The sequence below is a fragment of the Brachionichthys hirsutus genome, chromosome 11 (genome assembly GCF_040956055.1).
Source record: "Brachionichthys hirsutus isolate HB-005 chromosome 11, CSIRO-AGI_Bhir_v1, whole genome shotgun sequence".
NCBI classification, from domain to species: Eukaryota; Metazoa; Chordata; class Actinopteri; order Lophiiformes; family Brachionichthyidae; genus Brachionichthys; species Brachionichthys hirsutus.
Window position 1 is genome coordinate 6,267,759 of NC_090907.1, and position 27,597 is coordinate 6,295,355.

At 43.1% G+C, this 27,597-nt stretch overlaps 1 protein-coding gene across 1 annotated transcript; it reads left to right on the forward strand.

Moving 5' to 3' along the window:
* The first annotated feature begins 1,240 nt into the window (after positions 1–1,240).
* ppm1lb (protein phosphatase, Mg2+/Mn2+ dependent, 1Lb) lies at positions 1,241–26,915 on the forward strand. The gene is made up of 4 exons (XM_068745896.1): positions 1,241–2,730; positions 20,179–20,395; positions 25,094–25,255; positions 26,575–26,915. The coding sequence occupies exons 1-4, from the start codon at positions 2,332–2,334 to the stop codon at positions 26,913–26,915; spliced, it is 1,119 nt and encodes a 372-aa protein (XP_068601997.1). The 5' UTR covers positions 1,241–2,331.
* Positions 26,916–27,597: the final 682 nt, after the last annotated feature.

A 27,597-nucleotide genomic window follows, 5' to 3' on the forward strand; every position in this document is an offset into this window, starting at 1 on the left:
TCAGTACCAAACAACGATATAAATACAGATGCTAGAATCTTATACCAAAGCAAGAAACAAGCTTGACAAAATACTTTATTCTTCGTGCACTCCAACAGAATAATATAAAAAGAAACGAAGTGGGGGGAAAGAGAGTGAGGCGTACTTATATTTATTATAACCTATTCAGATGTGAAAGTATATCCTTGTACAAGACAATATACCAGATGCCAGACTATAAGACTGCGCATTATAAATGAGAGTTATAAATGAGAATTTAATCCAACTCTAACACCCACAGCACTGCTGTGGTGGAATATGATCCCAGGTTTTCAGGTTTTGTATGACCTTATATACATATACATATAAATATACATAAAGAATTTCTGAGCAAAGTTCCTCTTATTGGCTTGTGGTCCCTGGCCCCTGCTGACACCATACAGGTTGCTGCTAAGGGCCTGTCAGACCCCCTTGCAAGTGTACAGTTCCACGGAAGTTTAATTATTTGTGACGTTATACTTTCCGTCGTTCAGTTTTGAGATGACTTTTTTTTTTTATCATATCAGATTTCGCCAATTACATTGCTGAAATTAGACCCCTGCGTTTCAACATGTAAAATAAATCAATAAAGTGTTTGATCTTGGAGCGCACCTGTGATACGGTTATCTTTCTGGATGCGTTCACGTGCTATCAAAAACAGTTAAACTAGTCTCAAACCGTGCGCACATCGATTATTATGCGTTGATTATTGAACGAGCAATGTCAGCAAACGCGACAATACTTATAATTATTCCAGATTTCTATATCTATATAATCTTGTCCGACATTGTTTTTAAATGTTTTTTATTTAATACAGACCTACGGGTTTACTTAGAATAAAATATTACCGCAACCACAAAATCATGTGAAATTCTTAACACTTTTATCAGTTCCCCTAGAACCTAACTAATTGAATTGTATTTGATTCCGCGTTTGGAGCTATAGTAGTGTCATTTTGTGAATGTATTAATCAACTACATGATGCTGGAAATCAGCACCCACTGCTCAAACTAAAGTCATATCTGCTTAGCAGCCAGTTTATGGGAGGTTTTGGTTAAGTGTCGTATCATATACATGTACAGGGTGCTACGCATGTGATCTTATTGGATTTATTTTATTTGACCATGTATGCTTTTTATTACATCATATTATATTATATTTTTCTATACATTTCTGTTTCTGTGTGTGTACCTACTTAATATATCAGCGCATTTATGTCAACCAATCAATCAATATGGCCCTATGTTATTCGTGGATAAGTTTGTGACATTTTACACTACAATTTAATGAAAAAAGAACATTGAAAAATTAAAGATGGGAGATTTAGATATAGACATCTGTCATAGAGAACAAACCTCCACTAAGGCAGCTGAGTTTCCCCTTTTTATTGTCCATGCATCAATGATATGTTTGACCTTCATCATGTAAATCCTCAATCATGAAAATATTTCACATTATTAGTCTGATAGTTACTGAAAAGCTACTTTTCTCTAACAGTAGTTTTCTTCAGGCGCTAGTTCAAAATCAATTACTGACCGAATCAGCTCAACTTCAGCTTCAATACTGCAGTTATCAGACAATAGCATTTTAATATTCTGATTCACCAGATCTGGGATTATATTTAGATCCGGATCAACCTTTTAGTGTGTGCAGATCCTATAGGAATGACACTTAATCCGAAGAATCCAAGGCATTATACAAGAACGCAGAAGCAAATTATTGCTTATATTTTCTACAATGATGATGATGATGTGTCTTTAAAACAAATTGGATCCAGATAATGATCAGGTTCACAATTAAACTTTAATTAATTGTTACTTGGGGGGGAAAAAACATATCAACAAAAGAAGATATAATCTTACACAATCCTCTGATTAGAGAGTCTAATCTGGGATTCCGAGCCGCACCTGAAGACAACGCCGCTGTTGGAGAGGCAGCAGCGGCGGCAGCTGAGAATGTGACGGCTTCAACGCGCACCGCTATTTTCAGGACTGCGAACAGGAGCGACTCCAGCCAGGGGGGAGGGGGGGCTCCTGCGTTCCTGTGCGGGGGGGTCGAGGCATCCAGGAGACCCGTGTTTGTTACCCTTCCGATCCGTGGACGTGCGCCAACGCCTCCTGTCAGAAAATGCAATAAACCAGCACCACGTTGAGTCATAATCTCGAAGTGCGCCCCCCCCCCCGCGGCGTGAACGCGCTTTGCTTCATCCGCGCCTTCAAGCCGACGGACGATGGACTGAAACCTGCGGGTCGGACGCGAAGCGACGCAACAACCTGCCGCGGATTTCCTTCCCCTTGCGCGTCAACCCAATAAATGATAGAGGATACAATGACCCTGCTGTCTCTGCTCGGCCGCATCATGCGCTACTTTCTGCTCAGACCAGAGACCCTGTTCCTGCTGTGCATCAGCCTGGCTCTGTGGAGTTACTTCTTCCACACGGACGAAGTTAAGACCATCGTCAAATCCAGCCGCGACGCGGTCAAGATGGTCAAAGGGAAGGTGGCGGAGATGATGCAGAACGAGCGCTTCGGCGGGCTGGACGTCCTGGACGCCGAGTTCTCCAAGACCTGGGAGCTGAAGAGCGGCAGCGCCGCCGTGTACTCCATCCAGGGCCGGAGAGACCACATGGAGGACCGGTTCCAGGTCCTCGCGGACGCGGTCAACAGGAGTCACCCGTCTATATTTGGGGTTTTTGATGGACACGGCGGAGAGGTGAGTTGCGCCAGCGGGGTCACGCGTTACGCAAAAAAAAAAAACGCGTGTGTTTGGTATCCAGGTTAAAGTGCGTTAAGTGGACGATATTCTATTCCTGTGTTCATAACAACTGTCCAAATATATATATATATATATTTAACAGTTTGTCTCACTGACGATGGAGTATAATTACGTTCAGAGCAGCAAATGGATGATAAAAGTTGTCCAGCCACAGCTAGACAGCCCCCCCATTCTGAGGACTGTTAGTCACGTGATCAATGTAAATACAGGGAACTTGATGTATTACATAAATGAGTGGAGGTGGGATAAAGTAGTGTGGGAGATTAAGATTACCATCCCTTTGAGCATTGAGGACCCCAAACTGTACATCAGGTGCTGCGCATTAGTGGTGAATATTCCCATGCAGGCTCACAATTGATCTTCAGCAAGAAGGTTCCACAGAGGCAACTGGTCGTCAGCCGTTCATACATGGAGCCCTGTGCCCCCCCCCACCCCCCACCCACCCACACATCCTGGCATACTGTACTTTGTCATCTTCTAACCTCTCATGCTTTCTTGTAACTCATGTTTCGGCCAGAGGCAGCAAAGGCCCAGCGGGTTAACAGAATTTACAGCAGGAAGGACTTTGTGCACCTCAGAGGCGGCTGTGATGGCGTCATAGCTGCTCGTAATGGCGATATATGTCTGAGTAACCTAATTCAACAAAGGCCCACAAACATGGGGTTCTGGGTAGCGTAGGAACAGAGCATCTAAGCCAGGTGATGCTACAATAAGACCAGAACCTTTTCCACGTATGCCACGTTTGAACATCGGCAACGTTTCAATGGCGTCATCTGATCCAACGGAGACAAACATAATACACAACATCTTAGTGGCAGGGCCTCCCTGTTATTTTACTTCTGCATGTTAAATAAGGAATATTTCTTGCAGAGGAGCGTCGCGCTGTTTTTTGACTGCTGTGGTCTTATTCCGGCTGAATGATAGCAAACTAAAAATAGACACCTGCGGTCATCGAGGACATAGCTGTTCTTTTAGGGGAAATTACATTTTAGGCTGCAGTGCTTACTGCTGCAGCTTTTGACCATAACCGGTCATTGGATTATCTTCCCCTGTGGCCTCTTCTGCCGTGATGCTTCCCACGGTGGAGCTCCGTTTATTTTTTTTATTATTATTATTATCACTTGAGTGTCCAAGTGCACCACACATATGATTAAGAGCCTAGGAGAAATAATCAGTGAACAGGGGGTGTATTTTTTGACTGGCAGCGCATCAGTGCTGAGAGTGAGAGCAAGAAGGAGCGTCAGATTTTCTTATGTGGGCGAGTGGCTGTTTTATTACTGTATGTCCATGGGCAACAGCGAGTTGGCCTGTTTTCAGTCCCACTCCCTCGTTTGAAGTGAGTGAACAGAGTGCCAGACAGCCGCCTTCAGAAACAACCCCCCCCCCCCCCCTGTTTAGAGAATCTGGAGTTTTCTTTCATCCAGAGGGCTCTGAATAAAGCAGAGGGACGCTGTGTGGCAGTTAGTGAGGTGTCAGGATATTGTTTTTTTTCTGTGCTGTAATTATTAATTTATGTCCGCAATGAAGAAAACAATATTGGGACACAAATATTGGCGACGCATGCATCGAGCAGATCGCTTCGCCTTGAAGAACACGCAGATGTTTGCACGGCTGTATGCAGCTGTATCTGTCATCATACGTGACCTTCATCAAAGATAGCAGACGTTACATTATCATTCAAAGCCTTTAGCCCCATTTTGGGGCATTTGGCTTCACCGTTGGACTGTCATAAAACTGGACTTTAGGAAGACACCTTTTAAAAAAAAAAATCAGACCTATCATGGTTTTCCTCTTTGATCAAAAGCATTACCTAGTTTTACAATGTTCGTTTCGTCAACCTGCACAATGCAGATAATATTGTGACAGGCCTAAACTGTACGTGCACATATACTTTGGAACACATTTGACCCAGAAATAAGAAGTTCAAACCCCGAATGTCAGGACATATTTGATGAGCACAACCTCAATCCCATTTTTATAATCTTTTTGTCTGTGGCGGTGAAATACAAAAATGTGGAAGAGCAGTTGGAACAGCAGCCCCGGAGCCAATGCCTCATGAGATTCTTAAGATGAGCGCTCTGCGTCAGGGCAGGATGGAGAGCAGTTTAATATCAGTCATTGGTTTATACCACCCAATCACACAAACCTATGGCGTTTTAGCTGACGTTGTAATAACAAGTATAAAAGTGAAAAGTGATGATAATCCTCTCCATCCGTAGAACGATGTCAGCCATTTGTTCCTCACTAGAGTGAGAGTCAGGTGTGCGATTCCTTCCTGCCTCTATGAGGAAGCAGCTTCAGGCACTGCAAATAAAATTACCATAAATGTGTAGAACAGAAAAGACAGTTGCTCTGAGGCTGTTTAACTTTGCTGTGGGTGCTGTTTTCTGTCTGTTTTTTCACTGTTTTTTTTCCTGTTGATTTCTTTTACTGTGACACCTCTTTTATGCTGTTTCGTTTGAGTGGGATTCAGAATGGTCTCTTATCTGTGAAGGAAGCAATGGAAGAATGCAGGGAAAAGAAGTGTGGAACCTCTGTGGAGTTTACAAAGGGGTTTGCAAAAAAAATAATTGCAAAGTCGTCCAATCTCAGTCTGGATGTCCCCATTCCAAGATAAATTTTTTTTTGCTGTTACCCCAAACATTTGACTGTCTTACCTCTCCTGATGGTGCACGCCTGGTCCTTCAACTCCATTATTCATTTCCAGCATTCCAAACCAGATAGGATCAGTGCAATTGAATTAGTGATGACTGAGGTACAGCTCGGGTATGTTGCCATTTATGGGTTTTGCTCTAGGAGCACAGGATCAGTAAAATAGTTTAGAAACGTAACGTTTTGAATTCCTCCTGCATGCTCCCAATAGATAAAAGAAATCCCGGCATGTGGCTGATTGCGCTGTCCGTGTAACAGGATTAAAGAGCGCCAAAGGGCAGCATATTTACGATGTGCATCTGTCGCCAGCCTGAAACGCACAGAGACGATGCACGGCTTCGCCGACGTTGAGGCTTCACACAGAGATGAGAGAGTAGTTTGGTGTTATCTGGTCTTCATGGAGAGACGACTTCACTGCGAGGGACTGAAATGCCAAAGGCTTATCAGGGCCAGACACCTGCTGCAGAACGTTTCACATCACATCACGTCATCAATCCGGCTAGTCAAATAATAGGTAGCTAAATAAGGTATTTGAGGTTCGTTGGTGCATTAGGGGCTTATTTTCATATCCTCTCCTGGATTTTACAGGGAACCAGTGCAAAGAAGCAGTTTTAAATGGGCGATCGAGCAGCACGCATGTTTAAACGTGAAGCTCACTCATGAATCCAACTCCTTTTATTCTGTTTTGCTTCATCGTATTTTAGCTTCTCCTCACCAAAGAGCCTTTGAACTAAAGGGAAGCTGCTTCACTGTCACGGTCACTGTCATACAAGGCCAAGGGCATTCTCTGGCCCCAGTGTGCCGCTTTTCGCTGACGGAAACGATGGCTGAATAATTTTTAGGCCCTCGCTGTCAATTGCCTGCTGAAATCATCCTGGCTAAATGCAAACACACACAGAACGCCACAAGGTCATTGTTCACCCACGCACCTCTAGTAATGCAATCCGTCCCAAAACCATCCCCTCCCCAGATGTTGTCACCTGTCACCTATACCTTTCTCCTCCTCGTTCTGTCTCCTCCTCTCTCCCTGTGGGGGCTGGGGGCTGGGGAGGGGGGGTGTTGGTAGAGAATGAATGGGCCTCAAAAGCTCCACCACCAGAGCCAAGTCAACCTGCTGTTGCCCCATTATAGCATCTACCCCCCCACTGCATCCACACTCCCCTCGGTGACCACACTGATATACTCAGATGCTGGATGCACTAGATCTACACTCCATGATGTGTTGCCTGTTATAAATGCCAAGCCTGTTGCTTCTGTTGGCAGTGCAGGTTGAGTCTGGCTCTGAATGCATAACACTCGCCCACAGCAGATCTATATTTGTCGGAAGCAGCGCTATCAGATTCTGCAGTGTTGTGTGTGTGGATTTGCCATGTTGCTGATTAGTAGCCTCTAAATCGTATCACATGGCTAGAATGAGCCGTGCTGCATTGTTTTGAATGGCATTCTTATCATTGCTAGTGTTATATGAAATGCTCAAATGAAAGCATGTGTGTGTTTTCCCGTGTTTCTTCAGCAGTCTGCAATCGGACTTGGAGCAAAAGTCGGCGTTACCAGCGCTTGCACGGCTCCACAGTTGTTTGTTTGGGGGGTTATTGGGGGGAAAATTGATGATTCAGTTGGAGTTTGCCTGTTTGCTGCCTTGGCAGTGGGCGACGGCGGCAGGAGAATGTTGGCCAAGAGAAGGCAGCGGATCGCAGCTGTCCAGAGTCAGTGACATTGGCGCGATTGTGCGCAAATAGAGCGGCTTTTTGTGATTTTCTTTTTTGGTAACACCTCACAGTTGTGACCTCTCTTCGTGCTGCCCAGATGGGCCTTCTGCGTAGGGCAGGTGCATCCTGGTGAATGGAAACAGGCCTCCTTGTCGCTGTTTGCCTGCCACTGTCTGTTGTTTGCAAATTCTCAAAGTCCCTCAGAAGCTCTGCCATGTACATGTGCTACACATCCCTCCGCACATCCACCCAGACAAGAGGAATGCAGTCGATGTGAATATGTGATGTTTGCACATGGTTTCAATTCGGTGAGCGCTACATACCGTCAAATCCGCTCTGCAGCAAACCTGCTCTGGGCCAGGTTTTTTTTTTTTTTTTTTAACGCTTGCAGGATAAGCAAGAGGATCTGACTCCATGTGGTTAATTTGTGCTCGTGATTAAAATAGGGAGAAAGAGCAGGCATTGTGTATGTGTGTGTGTTTCCTGGTATGTGTGATTGTTTGTACACCAGGGTCTTGCTGGATCATTGCCACGTACTGCTGATTGTGGCCTTCTGAGATTTATAGCCCTTAACTTTTTCCACCTCTCCTTTTCACCCACGGTTCCCTCGTTTTATCAGGGGAATTCATTCCGCAGGATGGTGCGAGAACAATCGATGCTATAGCGAGGCTTCCTGGTAGGCCGCTCGCTGTGTAAGGGCTAATAAAAGACTTCAGGTCTAAATGGAAAACCTAAGCGTTGCAAAGATGCTCATTGATAATGATTTGCCAACAGATTGAGAACTAAGCTTGTAATGTACGTCAGAGCAGCAGCAATAAATAAAGTTAATCTTCTAATGGGATTTCAAGTAGATTGCAATCTGGATTTGTCTGACCTTTTTTGTTTGCCATCCTGAAGTTAACAGTTGCCAAACGGATAGCAGGAAGTTGCACACGTCTTCCTGTCTTGTCTAATACATTTTGACATGCATTTTTATAACTTTGACTTTTTTTTTTTCTTACCAATGATAACCAATCATCGTGTTCTTTTTATTCATCCAGCAGGCAAAAATCTTAAAGCTATTTCTGCTCTATATGCGACGTGAGGCAGAGAATAGCAATGCAGAAGTGGATAAACTGACATTCGAGAATGCTTTATCTTCTCTCTGTACGTCATTTTCTCTGACTTTGCATTTTTTTCTTGCCTTCACAACAGTTTCTTTTGAAAGTGGTTATTAGAATCATAAATTAGTAATGATATGAGGTCAACTCTGGTGATGTGACAGTTTAAGCTGCTGCAAACACTAGAAGCCGTCAGATATATACATTTAGTGTTCTGGTGAATGGAGCCTTGAAGATAATTAATAGGGTGGTGCAAAGGAAGCTAATGCTAACAGCTCGGGGCTCTCAGGACCCCTCGAAAAGGAAAGGAAAGGCTTAAAGAAGGGGTTTCCTAACATTTTAGGGGGTGCAAAACCTTGGATTATGCAATTTAGCCAAAATAATAAATACATAAATGTAAATATTTGATGGTTAGATATTGAAATTTATTTATAATTTTTTGCAAATACCTTTAAATACTTTAGCGGCAGTCGAAGAGAAAGCAACTCATTTGTTTTATAAGTGTGTCAGTCTGAGGGGTGTGTTGCCATGTGAGGAGTTACTCTCACGAGAAACGGCACGGCATCGTTTCCCACCACTTTCTTCACTCTCTCACACGCTCTCTGTCTCTGCTGACCTTTTCCTACAGTAACAGTCTCTGTTTTCTTTCCCTCCTCACCTCCTGCCTCCTTCAGCCACTCCTCCCCTTTCTTCACCCCTATACCTACTTACCCCTAATCTCTGTTGTCCTCAGAAATTGAAAATCTGTCTTTTGACCCTGCGGTTCCAGGTCGGTACCCTGAAGGGGAGGACAAGTCGGGGATAAGTGTTTTTCTTAATGTGTGAGAGAAGTGAGACCAGTGAAGGGCAGACATTCCTTCCTCACAACATAAACGTGATTTGATCATTGAGCCTGCAACTCTTGATCTGCATTACAGACTGTCACTTGTATTTTAATACATACATAATGCAGTATGTTGCATATTTCCCTTTTTGACGGAGGCAACTTGATATGGCTGCGGTGTCCTGCGTAGCAGAATCTTTGTTTCCCAGACTCCCTTCTTCATGTCCTCTCTGACCTTTTGCTCCATTGCCTTGTATCCTTCTTTCTCCACCTCGCTATATCCGTTCCCCCCCCCCCCCCCCGCCCTTCTCCCTCTGTCTCCCTCTCACCTCACCCCCCCCACCCACAGAGTCACCTTATCTCCCTGCAGTCTGTCTGATTTATTTATCACTGCTCTGAAATATTAAAGAGTCTACTGCCTCCAGGCCAAACACACACACACACACAACCAAATTTGTAAACCCTTCTGGAGATGACTTACTCTGCAGCGGTGCACTCGTGCTCAAACTACTCAACTACTCTTTCTGTTTTAGTCTTCCGTCTGTCTTACAAATGAATAGATGGACACAGAGCCTCTGTAGGTTCACGCACACGGTCAGAACAACTGTTGGCATGTCTGAATGGGGGCGGCGCAGTGCCACAGTGGGTAGGCCCATTCCAGGGGGGGGGGCCTGTCTGTGTGGAGTTTGTTCTCCCTGTGTCTGTGTGGGTTCTGAGGTTCTCTCCCACAACCAAACACGTATACAAAATAGGTGAACTACTCACTTTAAATTGGCCATAGGTCTGACTGAGAGCTTGAATGGGTGTTTGTCTTTCTATTTTGTCCTGTGATTTACTGGCAAATTATCCAGGGTGTACCCCAACCTCCACCCGCAGTCAGCTGGGATGGGGATGAGACCATCAGTAATCGTCAGGAAAAAAATTAATGTCCGAGTGGCTGTTGGTCACCTGGACACATACCAGTTCGACAGTAGCTTGTCCTTCAATAAGAAGATGGACTGGCATAATGAGTCTTTTTAATTAGACTATCAAGAAATGAATTGATTTCATTTTAATGATTGAATCCTATTTGTTAATATCTCATTTATATCACAAGCAACTCCACCTCATGGAGTCATTGTAAACTCCAAACATTTATGCTTCAAAGGAGGATATTCCAAGATGAGGCCATCCTGTTTGTTTGTTGGAAACTATTTCAACAAGTTTTTAAAGGACACTCTAACATTGTGCAGCCAGTAGAAATAAATGATTTATTTATAGAGCAATCAGCAGGTTAATAAATTATGAAAAAGAGCATTAGTTGCGACTTTGGGTCTGACTCTGATTTGTCCTCCTGGCACAGCAGTGAACTTTCAGAAACTGTGCTGACACTTTACTTTTTAACACTTTAGACATTTTTTAATGGAACATGTATTAGATGAATTTTAAAAGATGTACTCCAACAATGTTCACGCAAATCACAATGTCATAATTATGTGTTATGGTTTGAGTTTTGAAGGTTCACTGTTTTCTGTTTCCTGTTTGATTTTGATAGTCCTGTTCTCCATGCTTTACACTTCCTAGTTTTTCTTCTTCAAGTTTGATTTCTTCAGGGTGTTAGAAGATTGAGGGGGGAAACAGATATCCATGAAAGGGACATTTAAAACAAGAGAATCACAACCGTCCATGGAAATATTTTATTTCTGATTTCCAGTGAATTTTAGTATTTAGCCCCCCCAAAAAAGAACGTAAAATGCTTTTTTCATTTCATTTTGGGCCGCAAAAACATGAATGCCTTTTATTTTAAAAGTGAAAAAAAAAGGGAAAATCCTTACCAAAAGACGCACTTACTGAGATGTCCTTCTTCTATTCTTAGCAGTGCCTTAGACTTAGAGGGCAGTGGCGTCTCAGGCTGGAAATAGTGAGCAGGCCAAAGTGGACCGGGTCCGCTCCATGATGGTGCTGCACTTGCTGTGGAAACTGGGCCGCCTTGTAGACCAGTGGCCTGACGCCTGCTGGCTCTGCCTCCACGCTTGCAGCCGTCTCTACCAGACAGTCATGACAGTGAATGTACAAGCTCTCAAAAGGTTGTAAATCAAAAAATGAATGAGGCATTTTTACACCCTGATTTTTTTTTTTTCCTACATGGGAAACCGATTTCAAATGGAAGCTTCGATTGAATTAATCAGCAGGATCTGACTGGAAGTAGCTGCACACAAACAAAGCTTATTGAAAGTCTCACGGTGTGGTTCTCAGCTATAAGGGACACGTTCAGGTTTGTTTTGGAGAGTGGGCAATGGGTTTGGCCTTTGGGAACATCCTCTCCACATTAGGCTTTATGGGAACTTGGCTGTTTGGAAGCCATCGTGGAGCTCCATGTGTCATCAACACCATCTCATGTCATTATGCTGTTTACCACTTGAATAAATTCCCTTCTGAGAATACATGAACTTTAAGATTCAAATAGAGGGGAAATGAGCATTGGCCGAGCCACGGAGCCAAATGGAAGGTTGTTTTTCTTGTTTCCACACAGCAACCGATTTAGATCATCTGTGCTTTCTTTTGCAGAATGAAGGCTTTTTTGTATTTTTAGTTACCCGCATCCAGCACCTCCTTCATCTAATCAGTGTTCAGCGGAATGGCCTTGGCCTCCAACCAGCCCATCACAAAGACTGGTGTGATGCGCGATCAGCCCTTGTATCTGTCCTATCTGTCATGACTCGCATGCAGAAAGCAGCTACTTTTGCTCGTCTCTCTCTCTCCCCATCCTATTGTTCTGTACCACACAGCTTCATCCGGCAAAGCCTCGTCCCCACGCACTTTACAATCCACCTCAAAAATCAGAGTGAGTTGAATCGAATTTAATTGAATGAATTTGTGACAGCTATACACGCGTAACCATTTTATCAGGAAGCTTTATGAGCTTTATCTCATAAAGATGAGTATTGATTGTGTGTTTATCAGCACACAATCGTCAACCAGATTGAGGTTAGGATTGGTAGTGAATACACTTCATCCACACAGGCCTTGGTAAAGGAAAAAAACACGTAGTGGCTGGCGAGGCAGGCAGTTTGTAATTAACGTGATAAATGCAACATCTGTCTCCAATGTGACAAGCGAGAGAGAAAAGGGGGGGTGAGGGCAAAAAAAATATTTGGAGGATATAGATCAAAGCACTGAAACAAGCAAGCAAGGAAAGCGGGGGAAGCGTGATCATAAGCAAGAGAGCGAGTATGAGAAACGAAGGTAGCTGTGATGTACGTACAGGTGAGAGAGGACACAAGCCAAATGACACCGGCCTATTGCGCAGTTATTAAAATGAAAAGGCAGCAATTTATTCATGCATGCGTCTTTTACAAAACAGATCTAACAGAAATCTAGGTGCCACTCTGTTCTGTGTTTATGGGCGACCCAATTAAGGGTAAGCCACCTGCTGCTGCTCAACACGCTGTATGTGCATATGGAAATTAGCTGATTGTGAAATATGGAGTGGCTGCTTTGCACCATATGCCGACTCCCGGGTTGTTTCTCTGTAAGTGGAAGGGGGTTGGCTTCATGTGCCCAAGAAGCCAGCTGCATGGAGATGCGAGCGATCGTGAATGGGCGGACGCAGGAAGGCATTGAATGCAGTCGAGGAAGCGGTTGATTCAGGATGGTGAAAACGACCCTTGGCGGGGGCCGCTGCGATGCGCCGTGATAGTCAGAATGCCAATGGCATTGTTGACTCAGTCTCTGTTTAAATCATTGCTTAAATCAGCCTCCACATGGGGACATAGATTACTGGTTTCATATGGAGGCTCCATACAGGAAGATGAGGTAATACATCATATGCATGATCCAAATGCATGACTTCTTTAATGCACGTGATGAAAGCTAACTTATCTTGTGTATGAAGGGTGAAGTGATCAGGCCCGCTGCTCCCCTTTGTACAGGCTGTCGTTTCTGGTCACATGGAGCAGAACTGTATCAGACCAGAATGTCATGTGACATTCACAAGCAGCGCGCCAACATGAAGCTGCATAAAAAAACCAAACATAAAATATGTTACTCACATGTTGCCTTTTTTAAAAAAATCTTGGTTCACCAGAGTCCACTTTATTCCACCAGGACACTGAGCATCAGCTTGTTGTAGCTGGGCTTCATCTTCCTTGTTAAGATATCGACAAACACACTGTTATAAGCAATTGATCATGTGAATGTGAACAGGTCTGATTGTGCCGTTTGAGCCAGGTTTAAAGACCTCGGTCTCGCTCAGCTACTTTTAACAGTCAGCGGACCTTTCTGCTGATCTGGCTGTCGTTTCGGGGAGACTGCGACCTGAATGGGGAACTGCCCTGCTGCTGGTGGACAAACATGCATTTCCTGCAAGCCTGAAACCTGCATTCTTCTCTGAAGCTAATCTGTCAGATAATCTTCTCTGCAAATCGGATGGATAAAATTGCGTGAAATATGCTGCCTTTGTTTATGTCAACAGTTTTTTGAAAACGCGATCATATTTATGGGATGTTCTCGCTCAGAGTTCGATTTAGCAAAGCATTGTATTGGTTTGATGGAACAGTTATATATTATTGTACCGGCATACAGAGAATGCTTCTGCCTGTGCAGAGGACAAAGAGGTTGTTCTCTTCGCATCTCTGAGGGCCGCGCCACAAGGGCCCCTTCGATAACGGCTGAACAAAGTGAGGCTAAAAGAAGGTTTCTCCAACGTCAAACTAAATGGTCTCGCTATATCATAGGTGGTGGGGGGGGGGGGGGAGGGACGAAGTACACAAACAGTGGGCCGTGAAGGATGTTCTTTAGCAGACATGAGAAATGCAGGAATGACCGTTTTGAACCTTCTCTCCACCATCAGCACCTCGTTAGATTCCTACCCACAAACACAGGAGATTCAAAGTCTCCCTGACGACATCAGCATTCAACTAAAAGTCCAACAGTGGCGATGCTCTGAGATAAATGTATTTTCAGCTGTGGGGGTAATTAATTATTTACTGATTTCTTGACACTTTAGGCAAATCAGGCTGGATTTTTCTTTTGTATGTGTGTGTGGGCCCCAGTGTACATGAGAAATTGGGCGAGTGCAAGACTGTGATAGGAGTGTGCATGTGCGTGTGTGCCAGACAGAGAAGGAAGTTGCTGCTGACATTTACTTAGCTCTTCTCCTCAAGCCTTTCTGTGTCCCACATTCAAAAGAGGGAAAAGAACGCTCCCTCTTGATTTCTGAAACTTCTGCTCGTTGTCTTCAAAGTTCAGCCTCCATCTTTTTTTTTTACATCCTGCATCTTGTTCACAGTGTGGATGGAATGAGTGCCTGTAGGGACAGTGGAATAAACTATAAGAGCTATCCTATGATAAGAATTCAGTGATTTTAAAGTGTGGCTGCAAACGGCATTAAGATGTAAATTTCACAGGTGGAACTTCTTGAGGAAACTGTTTACTCTTTCTGATTAGTTCAGACTGCACAGGCCTTGTTTTAACTTAAGTTAAACTCTTCCACTGAAAATGGATAAGGAGGATATTTTTGCACGGTGCATATGGAGAAAATGTGATGCAGCTTTAATTTCATTAGATGAGTGTATACTCTGACATATATTTAATGATTGATCTGTTTGCAACCACTTTTTATTTCTTTAGATTAATTTTATACACATAGTAAGGGAGGTATTTTTGCTGACTTTGAGCTTCAGGGGATTGTTCTGATCACTGCATCATGAGACAAAGAGCTCTATCAGCTGAATGGCGTAATATAAAATTAACTTTCCTATGTTTTTCATTTTCCGCAAAACAAAAAGGAGAGCAACTAAAATGAAATGTCAGCAGTATATTTCTTACGCATCTCAGAAATTGTGCAGGGCTGTGTGCATAAATAAACCAGAGTTAGGCGTTCGTGTCTGGACAAGGACAAGTGCAATTCTAACAGATGCCAAAGGACAAACCCGTGGAGACAAGCATCTATATTTGATCAGTGTCTCCTCGTCCTTTCTTTGCTCTTCGTTCTTCTAGCTCTAGATCAGCACTTTCAACTAAAACACCCTGATTCGGTTTGTAGACTTAAGGATCAATGTTCTTGCTGCTCACTGTGAGTCTAAAATGACTTTCTTTATAGGTTGCCACAGATGGTCAACATTAGGATGACCTTTTAAGGGATTCACAGTTATCGTCATTGCAGATCAATGCATTGATTATTTCTTTTCGGTGAATCATATTTAATATTACTCGAGTCAGAGCTACAGGGCTGTAGCTCAAAGTCATTTGCAGTATCGCCATTAAAAAAAGAAAAATCAAGTTGTTTAAAAATGCATAATGTTTTTTAATCTGACCATCAGAAAACACAAGCTGAAACATACAAACCCTGCACAGAGAGGAATTGAACCCGGAAACTTCTTGCTGTGAGGCCATAGCTACTCCCCTACTTAATAACATTGGGGAGATTCAACATTCATTATAATAATAATAAAAAAAATATCTGATTCATTATTTTGTTCATTGTTAGATCGCTCTTTTTGCCAGATTTGGAAGAAGGATTTTCGTGGGAAGCCTTCTTTGCTCTGTAATAGTTGGAATGTGTGATATTTGCTTAGGATTATCGTTTTCTGGCATCACCATTCATGTGTGGGATTTCGTGTGGATGCTGGGAGCTGCTGTAATAATAGACTTACTGGAGGTGGAAGCTGAGATGGAATGATCTGTTCTGAGATAACAACACGCAAACGCCACCTTCTCACAGCAGCGTCATGTTCTAGCACGACTGCGTTATTACCTCACCTTCTAGAAATGGAGCGCTCGGGATTTGATTTTGAGAAATAAAGGAATGGATTATTCTTCCTTTGGAGATGACCACAGCCTATCATCAGTGCTCGTCGTGGTCAGTCACAGCTCCATCCGGTGTCATCATGAGTTCTCTGTCATAATGTCGAGGCGTGCACTTGCTTTATAAAGATGACATTATTATGTCTGAATTAGTTTTAAGAGAAAAGGTAAAAAACAAAAAAAAGCACGGCCATTGTGCGACTGTATTTCTAAATCTGTCCAACACTTCGAGGAAATAGAAAGAGGTGATTCCTGATCCTTATTTTTCCCCCTCAATCGTTTCCCATCTCATGCATCCTGTTTTTCTTCCCCTAAATGCATTGATAAATTATTTTTGCTTCTTGTCATGCTTAATTTGTTCCCCTCAATCACTGCTTTTGCCTCATTGTGATGTTTACAGTCTGTGTTGAGTTGAGTCCATTTAGACTAGTAAATGTGAGCCACTCAGATGAACAGTCGAGTGGGTAGTCAAGACATCCAAAATTCTGCCATCTGGCAGAAATAGGAAAAGTCATCCGAGTTTTCCTTTAGAATCACCCGGAGGGCTTTTCATAACCGAAGTAGAAAGATCTCTTTCAGCAGCCTCTCGATCAGATCAAGTAGGTAGATGGAGAGAAGAGAAGAGTTGAACTCTCTATTAGCATCACTCGAGCACGTCATTAAAGTACAGTATGTATACGGAAGAGGGAGAAAGAGGAAGCGAGAGACAGAGAAAAACGTTACATGTATTTCTAAATGCTGTTTCAATTTTCATATCATATTTTCTATATTGTAGAAACTATCTGAATTTTTCCAGTTACAATAATTTGCCATGCGCTTAACGTGAGACACTGGTAAGTAACAAATTGCTGTTGCCTTTAATTAACTTGAAAAGCGAATCCAATTGAATAAAAGCAGTTGTTGAAACTGTAGAAGCCCCGTACATCATATAGGGCAGCCCTATTATCTTAAAATCGATCATTACTCAGCATCATCATCATCATCATCTAGCGAAAGAGGTAAAAAGCCAACAAACAAATATGTGCATTTTCATTTCACAGTGAAATCTATCATCTAATATTGATTTATTGATTGTGTTCAGTTAAAGTACTGCCCCTATAATGAAATACCGTGTTTTGATCTGTTTCAGGATTATAAACCCAATCCCCACCGCTCAATAAAAGCTTCCTCTGCAGTCAGTCTGTGGAGGCACATTGAACGCTTTTATGTTTTTATGTGACCTTAAAAACACTTCCTCTCACCAACATGCACAGACATTCCAAAACAATTTTGTTCTTCCAGAATTTAGAATCTCACCCAAATCCACAACAAACTTTGCGAGCGCAGATGGGCTCAGAGATCATCTACGGGCCAGTGAATGTGCCAACACACACACACGTATGCACAAACAAAATATCAGTTGTCTCTCATGCCAAATTATGTGCATGCGTGGATGAGGATTTCAGAAGTGGAACGTAGAGCTATAAAAGCAGATCAGAATTGGAAAGTTGAATAGAGGTCCGTTAAAAGTGGCAGGAAATACTTCAGGGCCTTCGGCCTTCACAGACAGCCTGACATGAAACACTGCCTCTCGGCTACACAGAGCCAGCCCCGGCTATCTCTCCACCCTGACTGAAAGAACGAGAGGTGTAAGGCAGTGAGATAAGAACATCTGGTAGCCATAGTTACTGCTGCCAAAGCCTCTGATTGGTTGAACATCTGTCACACATTTCAGCAAAAATCTCATTCCAAGTCCCCTCAAACTTGCACACAGGCATGGCCCCAGAGGAAAACAGACTGGGGTGGGGGGTTGTTGGCTCTTTCAGTAACCCATAAAGCAGATTTTACAGCAGAGGTGACCGTCTGGCAACTCAAGCACCCAATCAGAGACAGATCTCGCCCCTCTTCACTCATAATGTGGAGAAGTGGAGGGAACAATTACGCATTCGAATCACATTCTGGTAGTGAACGGATTCTGTGCCCTCAGCCGGTCTCGCCAGCCGTAATACACACGGCTAAGGAGAGAGCTTTCGCTGCGTGTCCTTCCTGCGGCAGCTCAGTCCATTAGAGGAGGTGAAACCCCATATTAAACCTAAACCGAGTGTGAGGAGGAGGTCGATTCGTAGCTTCCTATAGCCCAGCCCTCCACAGAGCCCCCTGCCAGAGTCTACAGGCGGGACATCCACTCAATAACCGACTCATGTTCAGTGTGTAGAGATGCCAGAACATGATTCATGCAGCGGCTGAAGCGTGATGCGACGTGAGCCACTTCTATTACCGCCTGACTGATGCTGGATGCTTGCTGGTGATAATGGTATTGATATTTGAGTATAAAACACAGATAGATATACAGCACCTCCTCCTTGATTTGGTTTTTAAATATTTTAATAATATTTAATATATTTAATATATAATATTTTGCATATATTCAGACAGCCCTACAAAAGTATGGCTGTCTGAAATGCATTTATTTCCGCCTTGTCTTCATCCCTCTGTCCTACAGTTTTCATCCCAATTCATCTCCGCTCTCTCCCCCTCATCTCCCCTTCCCTCCTTTCATCCTGTAAGCCGCTGCAGAGCGTGCTGCCAGGAGCTGGATGTGTCGATCTGGTTATCAATCAGGTCGGGCAGTCAGATAATCACGACTCAGCCTCTGCTTCACATTCTGTCAAGTCTATTCGCTTGTTCCCAAGAGAGGACACACTGTCCCAAGACGTTGGAGTACATATATTCACAAGAATTATCAGTCAAAATATTATCACATTGTAAAAATAAATTGTTGCAAAGTCCTTTCAATTGTGTGCGCAAACATGAAAGTTGAAAATAGCTGCAGGTATTAAAATGATTGGAAGGAAAAGTAATTTGAAATGTGTAACTAAAACAATCAGATAAAAGAAATGAAGTCCAAATTATGTTGCTTCCCTTTGAATTGTTGTGAAACGAGTGCATGAATAAATACAAAAATAAGTAAAGCATGCGCACCGTAAATTAGCATTTAAGTACAAGAATAAATGGAAAAGGAAGGACTGACGGCTGACAATGAAGCGGCTCAGTAATGAGCACGGTATAACCAAAGCAGACAAAAGACTCCCTGTTCAGTTGATGACCTTTGACCTGCATTTAAGACTCTGTGCCCTGCATAGTAACCGGAGGATGAAGGTATGTCAACCGTGATTGTCTTCAGAGAGAGTAATATTTTCACGCATGGAGAAGAAGCACGGGAGGACGGATTATTGCGTTCTTGAAAGTAAGGTTTGGAGATAGAGAAGGAGGTGTGGACAGGATAGAGAGCACACTTAAGACATTGGCTCATATATGGGTGTCTGTCATGTGACCTGCAAGCATTATATTGAGAGTCAGGAAATTGCAAACTTCCTGTCTCCCGCAGAGACAGCTAGCATGACCAGCTTGCTGTTTTCAAAATGCACCGTTCCTTCATAGCTGCAGTTTTGTTTTTTATACACTTGTAGGAAACGTGAGCTCCATGGTTGTGTCATGTCAGCAGAATATACTCAGTCATGTGTACCAGGAGCTTTTAGAGTTCTGTGACCTTGGACTGGTTTCTTGTCCTTGCCTTTTGCACAGATGTATAGAAACAAAGGCTTTTGTGGTGTCAGCCTTTAAGTAAAATTGATAAAGGTTAGGCTACAGTTCCTCTGGCTCGGCTCCATCCCACAGCAGGGTGGGACTGTGAGGCTGTGAGGGTTTGACCAGCGATGCAATTTTTCTTTCCTTATCTTTGCTCATCTGTGATTTATCTGCTTTGGCAATGTGGAAGGACAAGCAGGTTAATGCTACAGTAACCTGAAGCACAAGTCACTCACCAAATACACTGAGCTCTCCTTTTGGATCAGTTATATCTTCATAGGTTTTATTGCCTCTCCCTCAAGAATCAAACATTTTAAACCAGATTTACTGTTCACATTACACTACTGTTAGGCTGTAACTTAATCAATCAGAAACCTTCGTTTCTTAATCAATCAGAAATAATTAAGGGGGGGAAAAACACAACCATTTACCAGCAACTGAAAATGAATGTGTCTGGCCTTCAATTAATGTTATAATATATTAATTAATTAGTATAACTACCGGTATATATTTTGCATTCAATATTTTTTTCACCGTTTTTCATACCATCATGCATTTTCCGCTGCTTTGTGAATTGATCCGTTTAATTGCCAGTCAGCACCACACGAATGACCAGCACTTTGTCAACGAGCTGGTTCTGAAGGGAAAAACTCACTTTTAAATATAATTAATTACACCCTCAGACTTTTGTATTTTTTTATTTGCATCCACGTAATAACTCTTGTCTCTCTTTGTTCTTCATTATCAGGCCGCTGCTGACTTTGCCAAGGCTCACCTGCCTGATGCTCTCCGTCAGCAGTTGCTGGCCTACGAGCGAGAGAAAGCGCGCGACAGAGAAAAAGACAAGGAGAAAGAGGAGAAAAAAGAGAGGGGGGGCCTCTCCTACCCTTCTATCTTGGAGCAACAGATCCTCACTCTGGACAGAGAGATGCTGGACAAGCTGTCTGCCATGTACAATGAAGCAGGTGCGTTTATTCATCCAAAAATACAAGCCTGTTCTTTTACATATGACAGTTTGTGGATGTTTTTTCAGCTGTAGTTTTGCCTATCATGTAGCCACTGATTAAAAATACTCTAAATGTGTACTAATGGTATGGCAGCTTGAGACAGGCCACACAGAGATGGCTAGTTTTAAGGATCGCTGGGGACACAATTAAAGCGACAGCTAGTCCAAGGTGATCCTTCTTAACGTCCCCATAACGCTGCATGCAATGCTCCATTTTACTTTGCTGTTGTTAAATTCCGACTGTCAGCAGCCCCAGGTCTTGCTTATTCAGCTGCTTGAATGCATGCTGATCCTCACAAGGCCTGTAGTAATTATCTCGGGGGGGGGGGGAGATGGGAACAGAGGGATGACATGAAAGAAAAGGAGGAGGAGGATAAAGTCCCACATTGTTTTACATTGGAATTCCTGGGGTAGGTTGAGAATATTGGAAGTCGAGGGGCGTGTCGTGTAAATGAAGGTCTGCACAGACAGTTACCATGTGACTCGCATGTGAGTTGACGAGGAGGTCATTGGTGTGGAAGGCCCTATGAGTGGGCTTCTCTTCCTCCAGAGAATAAAGGGTCATAGGATGGATGCACTGATTCCAAAGAAACGGATCTGGTTTGCAGGCAATGATCTGCAAGTTACTCCTGATATATATATATATATATAGCAGAAATTATTGATTGATATCCACCAACTTTGATTCTGCTCGCCTGCTCCAAACCCCTTCCTTCTCTTTTATCCTTGCCCTCCTCCACCGCTTCCCCAGCTGCTCAGATAAAACTCCGGCTCCCTGATCCGTCTTGCTCCCCAAACGGCCACCGGTTAAATCCCCGCTTGAGATCACTTAAGCTGTACGTGACCTGCTGCATCCGGACTCCAAAGATCTGTCCATATCTTCCTCTTTATATTTCTTTCATCTTGTATTTGGACAGTATAGGACGAAGGGGACACACTGATGTTAAAAATAGAGCTCCATTACAAAGGAAAGGTCTCTGTGGTTTGGAGTCCAAAGGGATTGCATTTGCTGCAGAATTCTTTCTAGTTTGCCTCTCAGATGAGTTTGCTGATCAAGTGATTGTTGTTGTTGTGCATTCTTGTTCCTTTTAACCATCTCGACAATTACACCATTTATCATTTCTTGTGCAACGCTCCCTACTTTCATCAGAGTCTAAATTAAGCTGGCAGTAAAAGAAGAGAGAGGGGAAGCAGAGAGAGAGATCCATTTCTCTGCAAAGCTCCCTGTCCCCAGGACAACAGCATATCAGATTTATCCCCCTGTTCGTCCTTCCCTGTGTTGTTTATCGGTGACCAAAAGATAAGAGATGGGACTTTGATGGAATGTCCAGAAGCGTATCATTGATCACACATAGTATAATATATCATACATACCATACTGTAGGCTTTGCTAAAAAAAAGACTTAGGCTGTATGCAGTATAGAAAACATCTGATTTTGCAGGACATAAAAAGAAAAAGCATTTTTAAATCAAGTTGAATTAAATATAAAGGAGATTGAGGCTTAAAATGATATTCCATAATAAAGATTTTCGACTGTTATGGATTAAAGGGCACTGGAAAACGCGTGGCTTAGGTAAAGTGACGGCATCATATTGATTAAACATTTGATAAAGACTCAGACATCTGAGATATGACACTTCCCGTTATATAACTGCAGTGGTTTGGGCAGCTGGCTTTAGGTTTCGTATGCATGAGCTTTCTGAACTCGCTTCAAAGCGCTTCTTGCTGACTGTAGGATCATTAGATATCTAAGATGGGGAGTTTTTCATTGTGATTAATTATCCATCATCTAGAACAAGTTTCAAGTCTTTGCAAGTTTGATGGTGGATTTTAATAGTGCTCCGACTGTCCCTGAGTCAGAGTGCAATGAAAAAGATTTAGTGTTCTGAGAAGTGATGTGGCATGCATATTCAAGGTGTTATAGAAACGTGTTAAGTGCAAAATGCTCAAATAGGAACAGCACCACTAGAAATTAGAGGTCAGCAGTTAGTGGATGTCCAAAGGCGCATAATGACAACAGTTCAGGGCAGGAAAAGGCACACAGACAATTCATTGGCCAATATTGACTCTTATACTTAGTTACAGAAGAATCGTTTACTTATCCGCACGAGGGAAACTTCTCTTCACACTTTTTATTTCACAATTATTTAGGCCTGCATGTAGGAGCACACACAGACACGGGGCTTACACAGAATTTGTAGTAATAAAGTGAAATCAGTCGCTTGGGAGTGTTTGGCGCCTTGCTCAAAGGCACCTCTGCAGTCCGCAGGAGTCGAACGCCTCTCCAGCCACCAGTACACGCTCATACGATGGTCTGCCTCTGCACAGGTTTTGAGCAGGTCACCCTCCAATCCGTAAAAGTTAAAGTTCGAATAAATACAAATAAACAAGTGCATTTATTTGAGCCATTACTTTTGGACCGGTTGAACTGGTGAAGGCTGCTCAGCCATCAACCGCTACTGAGCCTCGTTTCACTGACAGGGTTTAGGAATGCCCACCCCATTGCATCATTAATTGCTTCAACCAAATATTTGTTCTGCCTCTTCCACGCCACGGAGGCCAAACAAGACGGGATGGCAGCTGTCGGAGAACCAGACGTTGTGTGAGGGCTGATGGCACAATGCTAATGTGCTTTTTCTTTTTAAGGAAGCGACATGGGGAAGTTGAATGGTAGCAGTAACGATCCCTCACAGATTTCACCTAAATGACAAGCCGATGCCAGGTTTTAGAGCAAAAATTGACGGGATGCATTCCGGTCCTGCATGAATGCTCTTTAGTCTCAGAACATGCTGTGAGTGTGAGTGCAGACAGCGTCTTTGCTGACTCGGCTGGAGTGATTCACTGCGATGACACAAATTGGGCGAGAGACTAACTGGGACTGAGATGTTAATTTTCTTTGAGTGTTAAAGGTGTGCCTGACCAAGCTACGCCAATAATTACAATGAGCACAGGGTGCATGCAGGCCGTGGTGCCATTTTAATAGACAATGCTGAAAGTGTATTTGCCATGGCAGAGCTAATTGGGGGAGGGTCCATTATCTCTAATCCCATGGGATCTAGATAAGGATAATTAGCTGGACAGCTTCTCTTGATGCAGCCGGAGGTATGAGAGCAACAGGATTCGAGATGCATGCAATGACAAAACTACTAGATATTCGATTTTTTTAGTATGAAAGTCATTTACAGTTAAGTGGCATTAATAATAATTGCTTCATTCAATGTTAACCTCACTTCATACTGGTGTGGGGGGTTTTTTCTTCATTTTTTACTTGATTAATTACTGTCTTCTCCGTTTTTGCTCAATATTCCATTCAGCATTTTTTCTTTCATCCCGATCTATAAATGGGAAGTAATCCCATTTCTCTTTCTTTCTTCCGTCTACCAGCTTTCCACCCATCCTAAATCATTGCCTTGCATGTGATTTCTCTCCCTCCTCTAATCCCCGACTCTTCGGCTGTGACTTCGGCATGTAGGGTGTCAGTCAACATCACACCGATACGAGGAAACCTTAAAGAAATGTTTGGTCCACATTCTTATGATGACATTATAAGCGAGTTGTGTTCGTTTTTCGTCTACCTCCTGAGATTGTCCCTATTGCATGCCCCATTTTCTCCATCTCTCCCTATACCCCCCCCCCCCCCCTCTCTCCAGGTGTTCCAGGCCCAGTAGGACCCCCTACTTTCTCATTTGCCCTCTTCTGTTTTCCCATCTCTCCAGTGAGCAGATGGCCAAGCAGGCAGATATGTTTTTTTCTCTACAGGATGTTGGATCTCACACAACAGATTCTCTTCTGCATGGCTGGGAAGTTTACCATAGAGGAGGAGGAGGAGGACATGAATGCTTAAATGAAAGCGTTTTCAGCATAGAACATAGGAGAGATCTCTTTAAAGAGCTCCATGCCTCTTCCATCAGTGCAGTGGGGGAAGTGTGCATACTGGAATCATAGTGAACTTCATTCAGGATGCTGCGGCTTATGGTGGGTGATGTAAATGAGACTTGATGTGAGCTTGTCAGGTTCACAGGCTATGCGGATGTTATGGATTGTTGGAGCAATAGTTGACAATGTCACTCTCTTGTTTTGTTGACCTTTTTGGTCTGGACTGAAATATCTCAACAATTATTTGATGAATTACCCTGAAGGTGGTTTGTTTTTTTTACAGACATTCAAGGTCTCCTGAGGATATATCCAAATGTATTTGGCAATCCTGGATTTTTCATCGAGAAAAAAAATAAAAAATAAAATAAAAGGTTGCCATTCAGCTTTTTGAGTGAAATTTCTCAACAACTAGTACATAGATGGATGAAATGTGGTCCATATCAGTCATGAATTTAAATAAATTATGATTGGATGAATCTGTAAAACATTTTTGTACATTTTGGTTGTTTGTGCTTTATGGTCTGATTCTTGTTTTTAAGATGCTACATTTCATTGTGATGAAGTGTGGTATATGCATACGTACAGTATACAATTACCATAAACATTGATGTGCTTGATTAGCCCAACACATTCTGGTCTGGCTGCTTGATCTATAAATAGTTTTTTTTTTCCTTCATTCACCAGACGATTGGACATACTGCAGCTTCTGTTTCCCTGACTCCTTCCTGCTCCGACTCATGTTCATCCCTCTGCTTCCCTCTCTCTCTCCGTCTGTTTCAGGCACTACGTGTCTGGTGGCCCTGCTGTCTGATAAGGAGCTGACGGTGGCCAACGTCGGAGACTCGCGTGGGGTTCTCTGCGACAAACATGGCAATGCCATTCCTCTCTCGCACGACCACAAACCTTACCAGCTCAAAGAACGCAAGCGGATCAAGAAGGCCGGTGAGAAAACAGCTGCTGTCCAGACCGGCGGACGTTTCTCCAATGAATATGAATTGTGGGGAAAATGACTTGACTTAAAACCTCAGAGTATGTCTGACTCTGAACTCCGATTGTTGTTATGACAGCAAAAAAAACCATGTCAAGTGTTCAAAGGTGCACCTTTACGTTTTCTTTTTAATGTGACGTGTCTCTAGGTTGACATTAAACCCCGGTGACTGATAACACCAAAAAAAATCGGTCTGTTATCAGTTGCAGCCAGACAGTGCGCAGGAGTCGAGGTGTGATTGTCGTCATAAAGTCCTGCCCACCCGGTCTGCATACCCTCTGTACTGAAGAGAGATTGGTGGTGGGTCGCCAGATGAGTCATTCATTTACCTTAAGGACAGCCCGCCATCTCCATCTAATGGTCTAATTGGGTACTGGAAAGACATACGGATCTAATGTGCTTGGTCAGGTGTGATGCGATACCGGTGCTGAAGCTGCTGAGATGTCCTACAGTTTTAGTGACCTTGAGTGAGCGATTCGTATTAATAAATTCACAGAAACTGGAACCACTACGATACTAATAGAAACTGCCTTTAGAATAGTCTGGTGGGGTTGGGGGGGGGGTGCCATGTTCTTGTTTTGTTGTTGTTTTCCTCTCAGTGGAATAATCACTGCCTGCTGCACAGGCTCCACAGGGTTGAGCCGGTGATCTGATTAGATTTTAGCTACTAAATTAAGTCCTTTTTATGCACTGAAGAAAGAGAAGAAGAAAAGTCACTCTGCCAGCGTGACGCGTTGAAGTGATTGGAAAATCAATTTACTAGGGCTAGTAAATATAAAATGTCAGACTTCTTGTTTCTCCGAAGGTAATTTACTCTATTTCTGCTGTATCTTAATGCAGTTGCAGCTGTTTGGAATCAACTTTTCCTCGATGCTTTGCTATTCTTTCGTGCTTCTGATTTTTTTTCCTGCTTTGGTTTTGTTGTAAGTTTATCATGAAATACTTTGCCCAACCAGTGTTTTATCTTTCCCTTCTTGTGTTGCATTCTACGGATCTTATGATACGTTCTCGGTATCATATCATGAATTCTTAAACTGTCTTTGTGGATGTAGTACTTTATTTCCAGCCATTACAGCCGTGATGGTTTTTACCGTGACTCAAGTACCAAATTCTGTCTGTTTCTTGCATTGTCAGTTTCATACCTAACTTTGCAACCTCCACAATGTACTGACGGTATACAGAAAGGAATGCTGACTCGTAAAAGAAATCAAGATTTCACTTGCCACTTGTTTTTATCTTTTGCCAACCCTTTCCCTTCTGTCTTCATCCTCAGGAGGATTCATCAGCTTCAATGGGTCATGGCGCGTCCAGGGCATCCTGGCCATGTCCCGTTCCCTCGGCGATTACCCCTTGAAGAACCTCAACGTGGTGATTCCTGATCCTGACATCTTGTCGTTTGACCTGGACAAGCTGCAGCCAGAGTTCATGATCCTGGCCTCAGATGGCCTCTGGGACACATTCAGCAATGAGGAGGCCGTTCGCTTCATCAGGGAGCGGCTGGATGAGCCTCATTTTGGTGCCAAGAGCATCGTGCTCCAGTCCTTCTATCGCGGTTGCCCTGACAACATCACCGTCATGGTGGTCAAGTTCAAAAGCAAGGCCAGTGAGCAGTAAACCACCAGTCGATCACGCGGTGTCTAGTGTGTTTGAATATGGGTCAAATAAATTGCCCTGAAGATAAAAGATTTACAAACTGAACCCACAACATTTTGAGCAAGATCTATTTCTATCAAAGATATTTACAGAAGTTTATCCTCCAGTCGAACCGTCTGCCGTCGAGCCTCCTCTGCTTTTATTGTGGAAAACGAAACTCGTGTAAGATAATGTCTTTCGTTCGGCTTAGCCGTGTCAGTCAGATGTCATAATGTGAACTGGGTCACCGTTATGCAAATTAAGAGATTTAGCTTTTCTGCAGCAACGCACACTTTTGTTTGTGTGTGTCTGTCTGTGCGATAAACATGTATAATATCGTTACATTAACAGTCAGTTCATTGTTTAGCAAATCACGACAAGTATATGAGATAAGCATGCAGTTTCCCGTCAACATTATTTGAAGCCTGATGTCTTTAACTCGTTGTCTGCGTCACATTGTTGCATCGATGGTGCTGGATCGTACACACGTCTCTGTTTGAAACCATCAATCTGACTTGATCCCCTTTAAACGTGAACAACACAAATGATCATTTGCATATGCTTGTTCAAGTACCAATCTCATTGTGCAGCAGGAGAACTGATGAAAATGCTGCACTTGCTCAACGTGGGGAATTATTATGAGTCTAGCTATCAACGTTTTTTA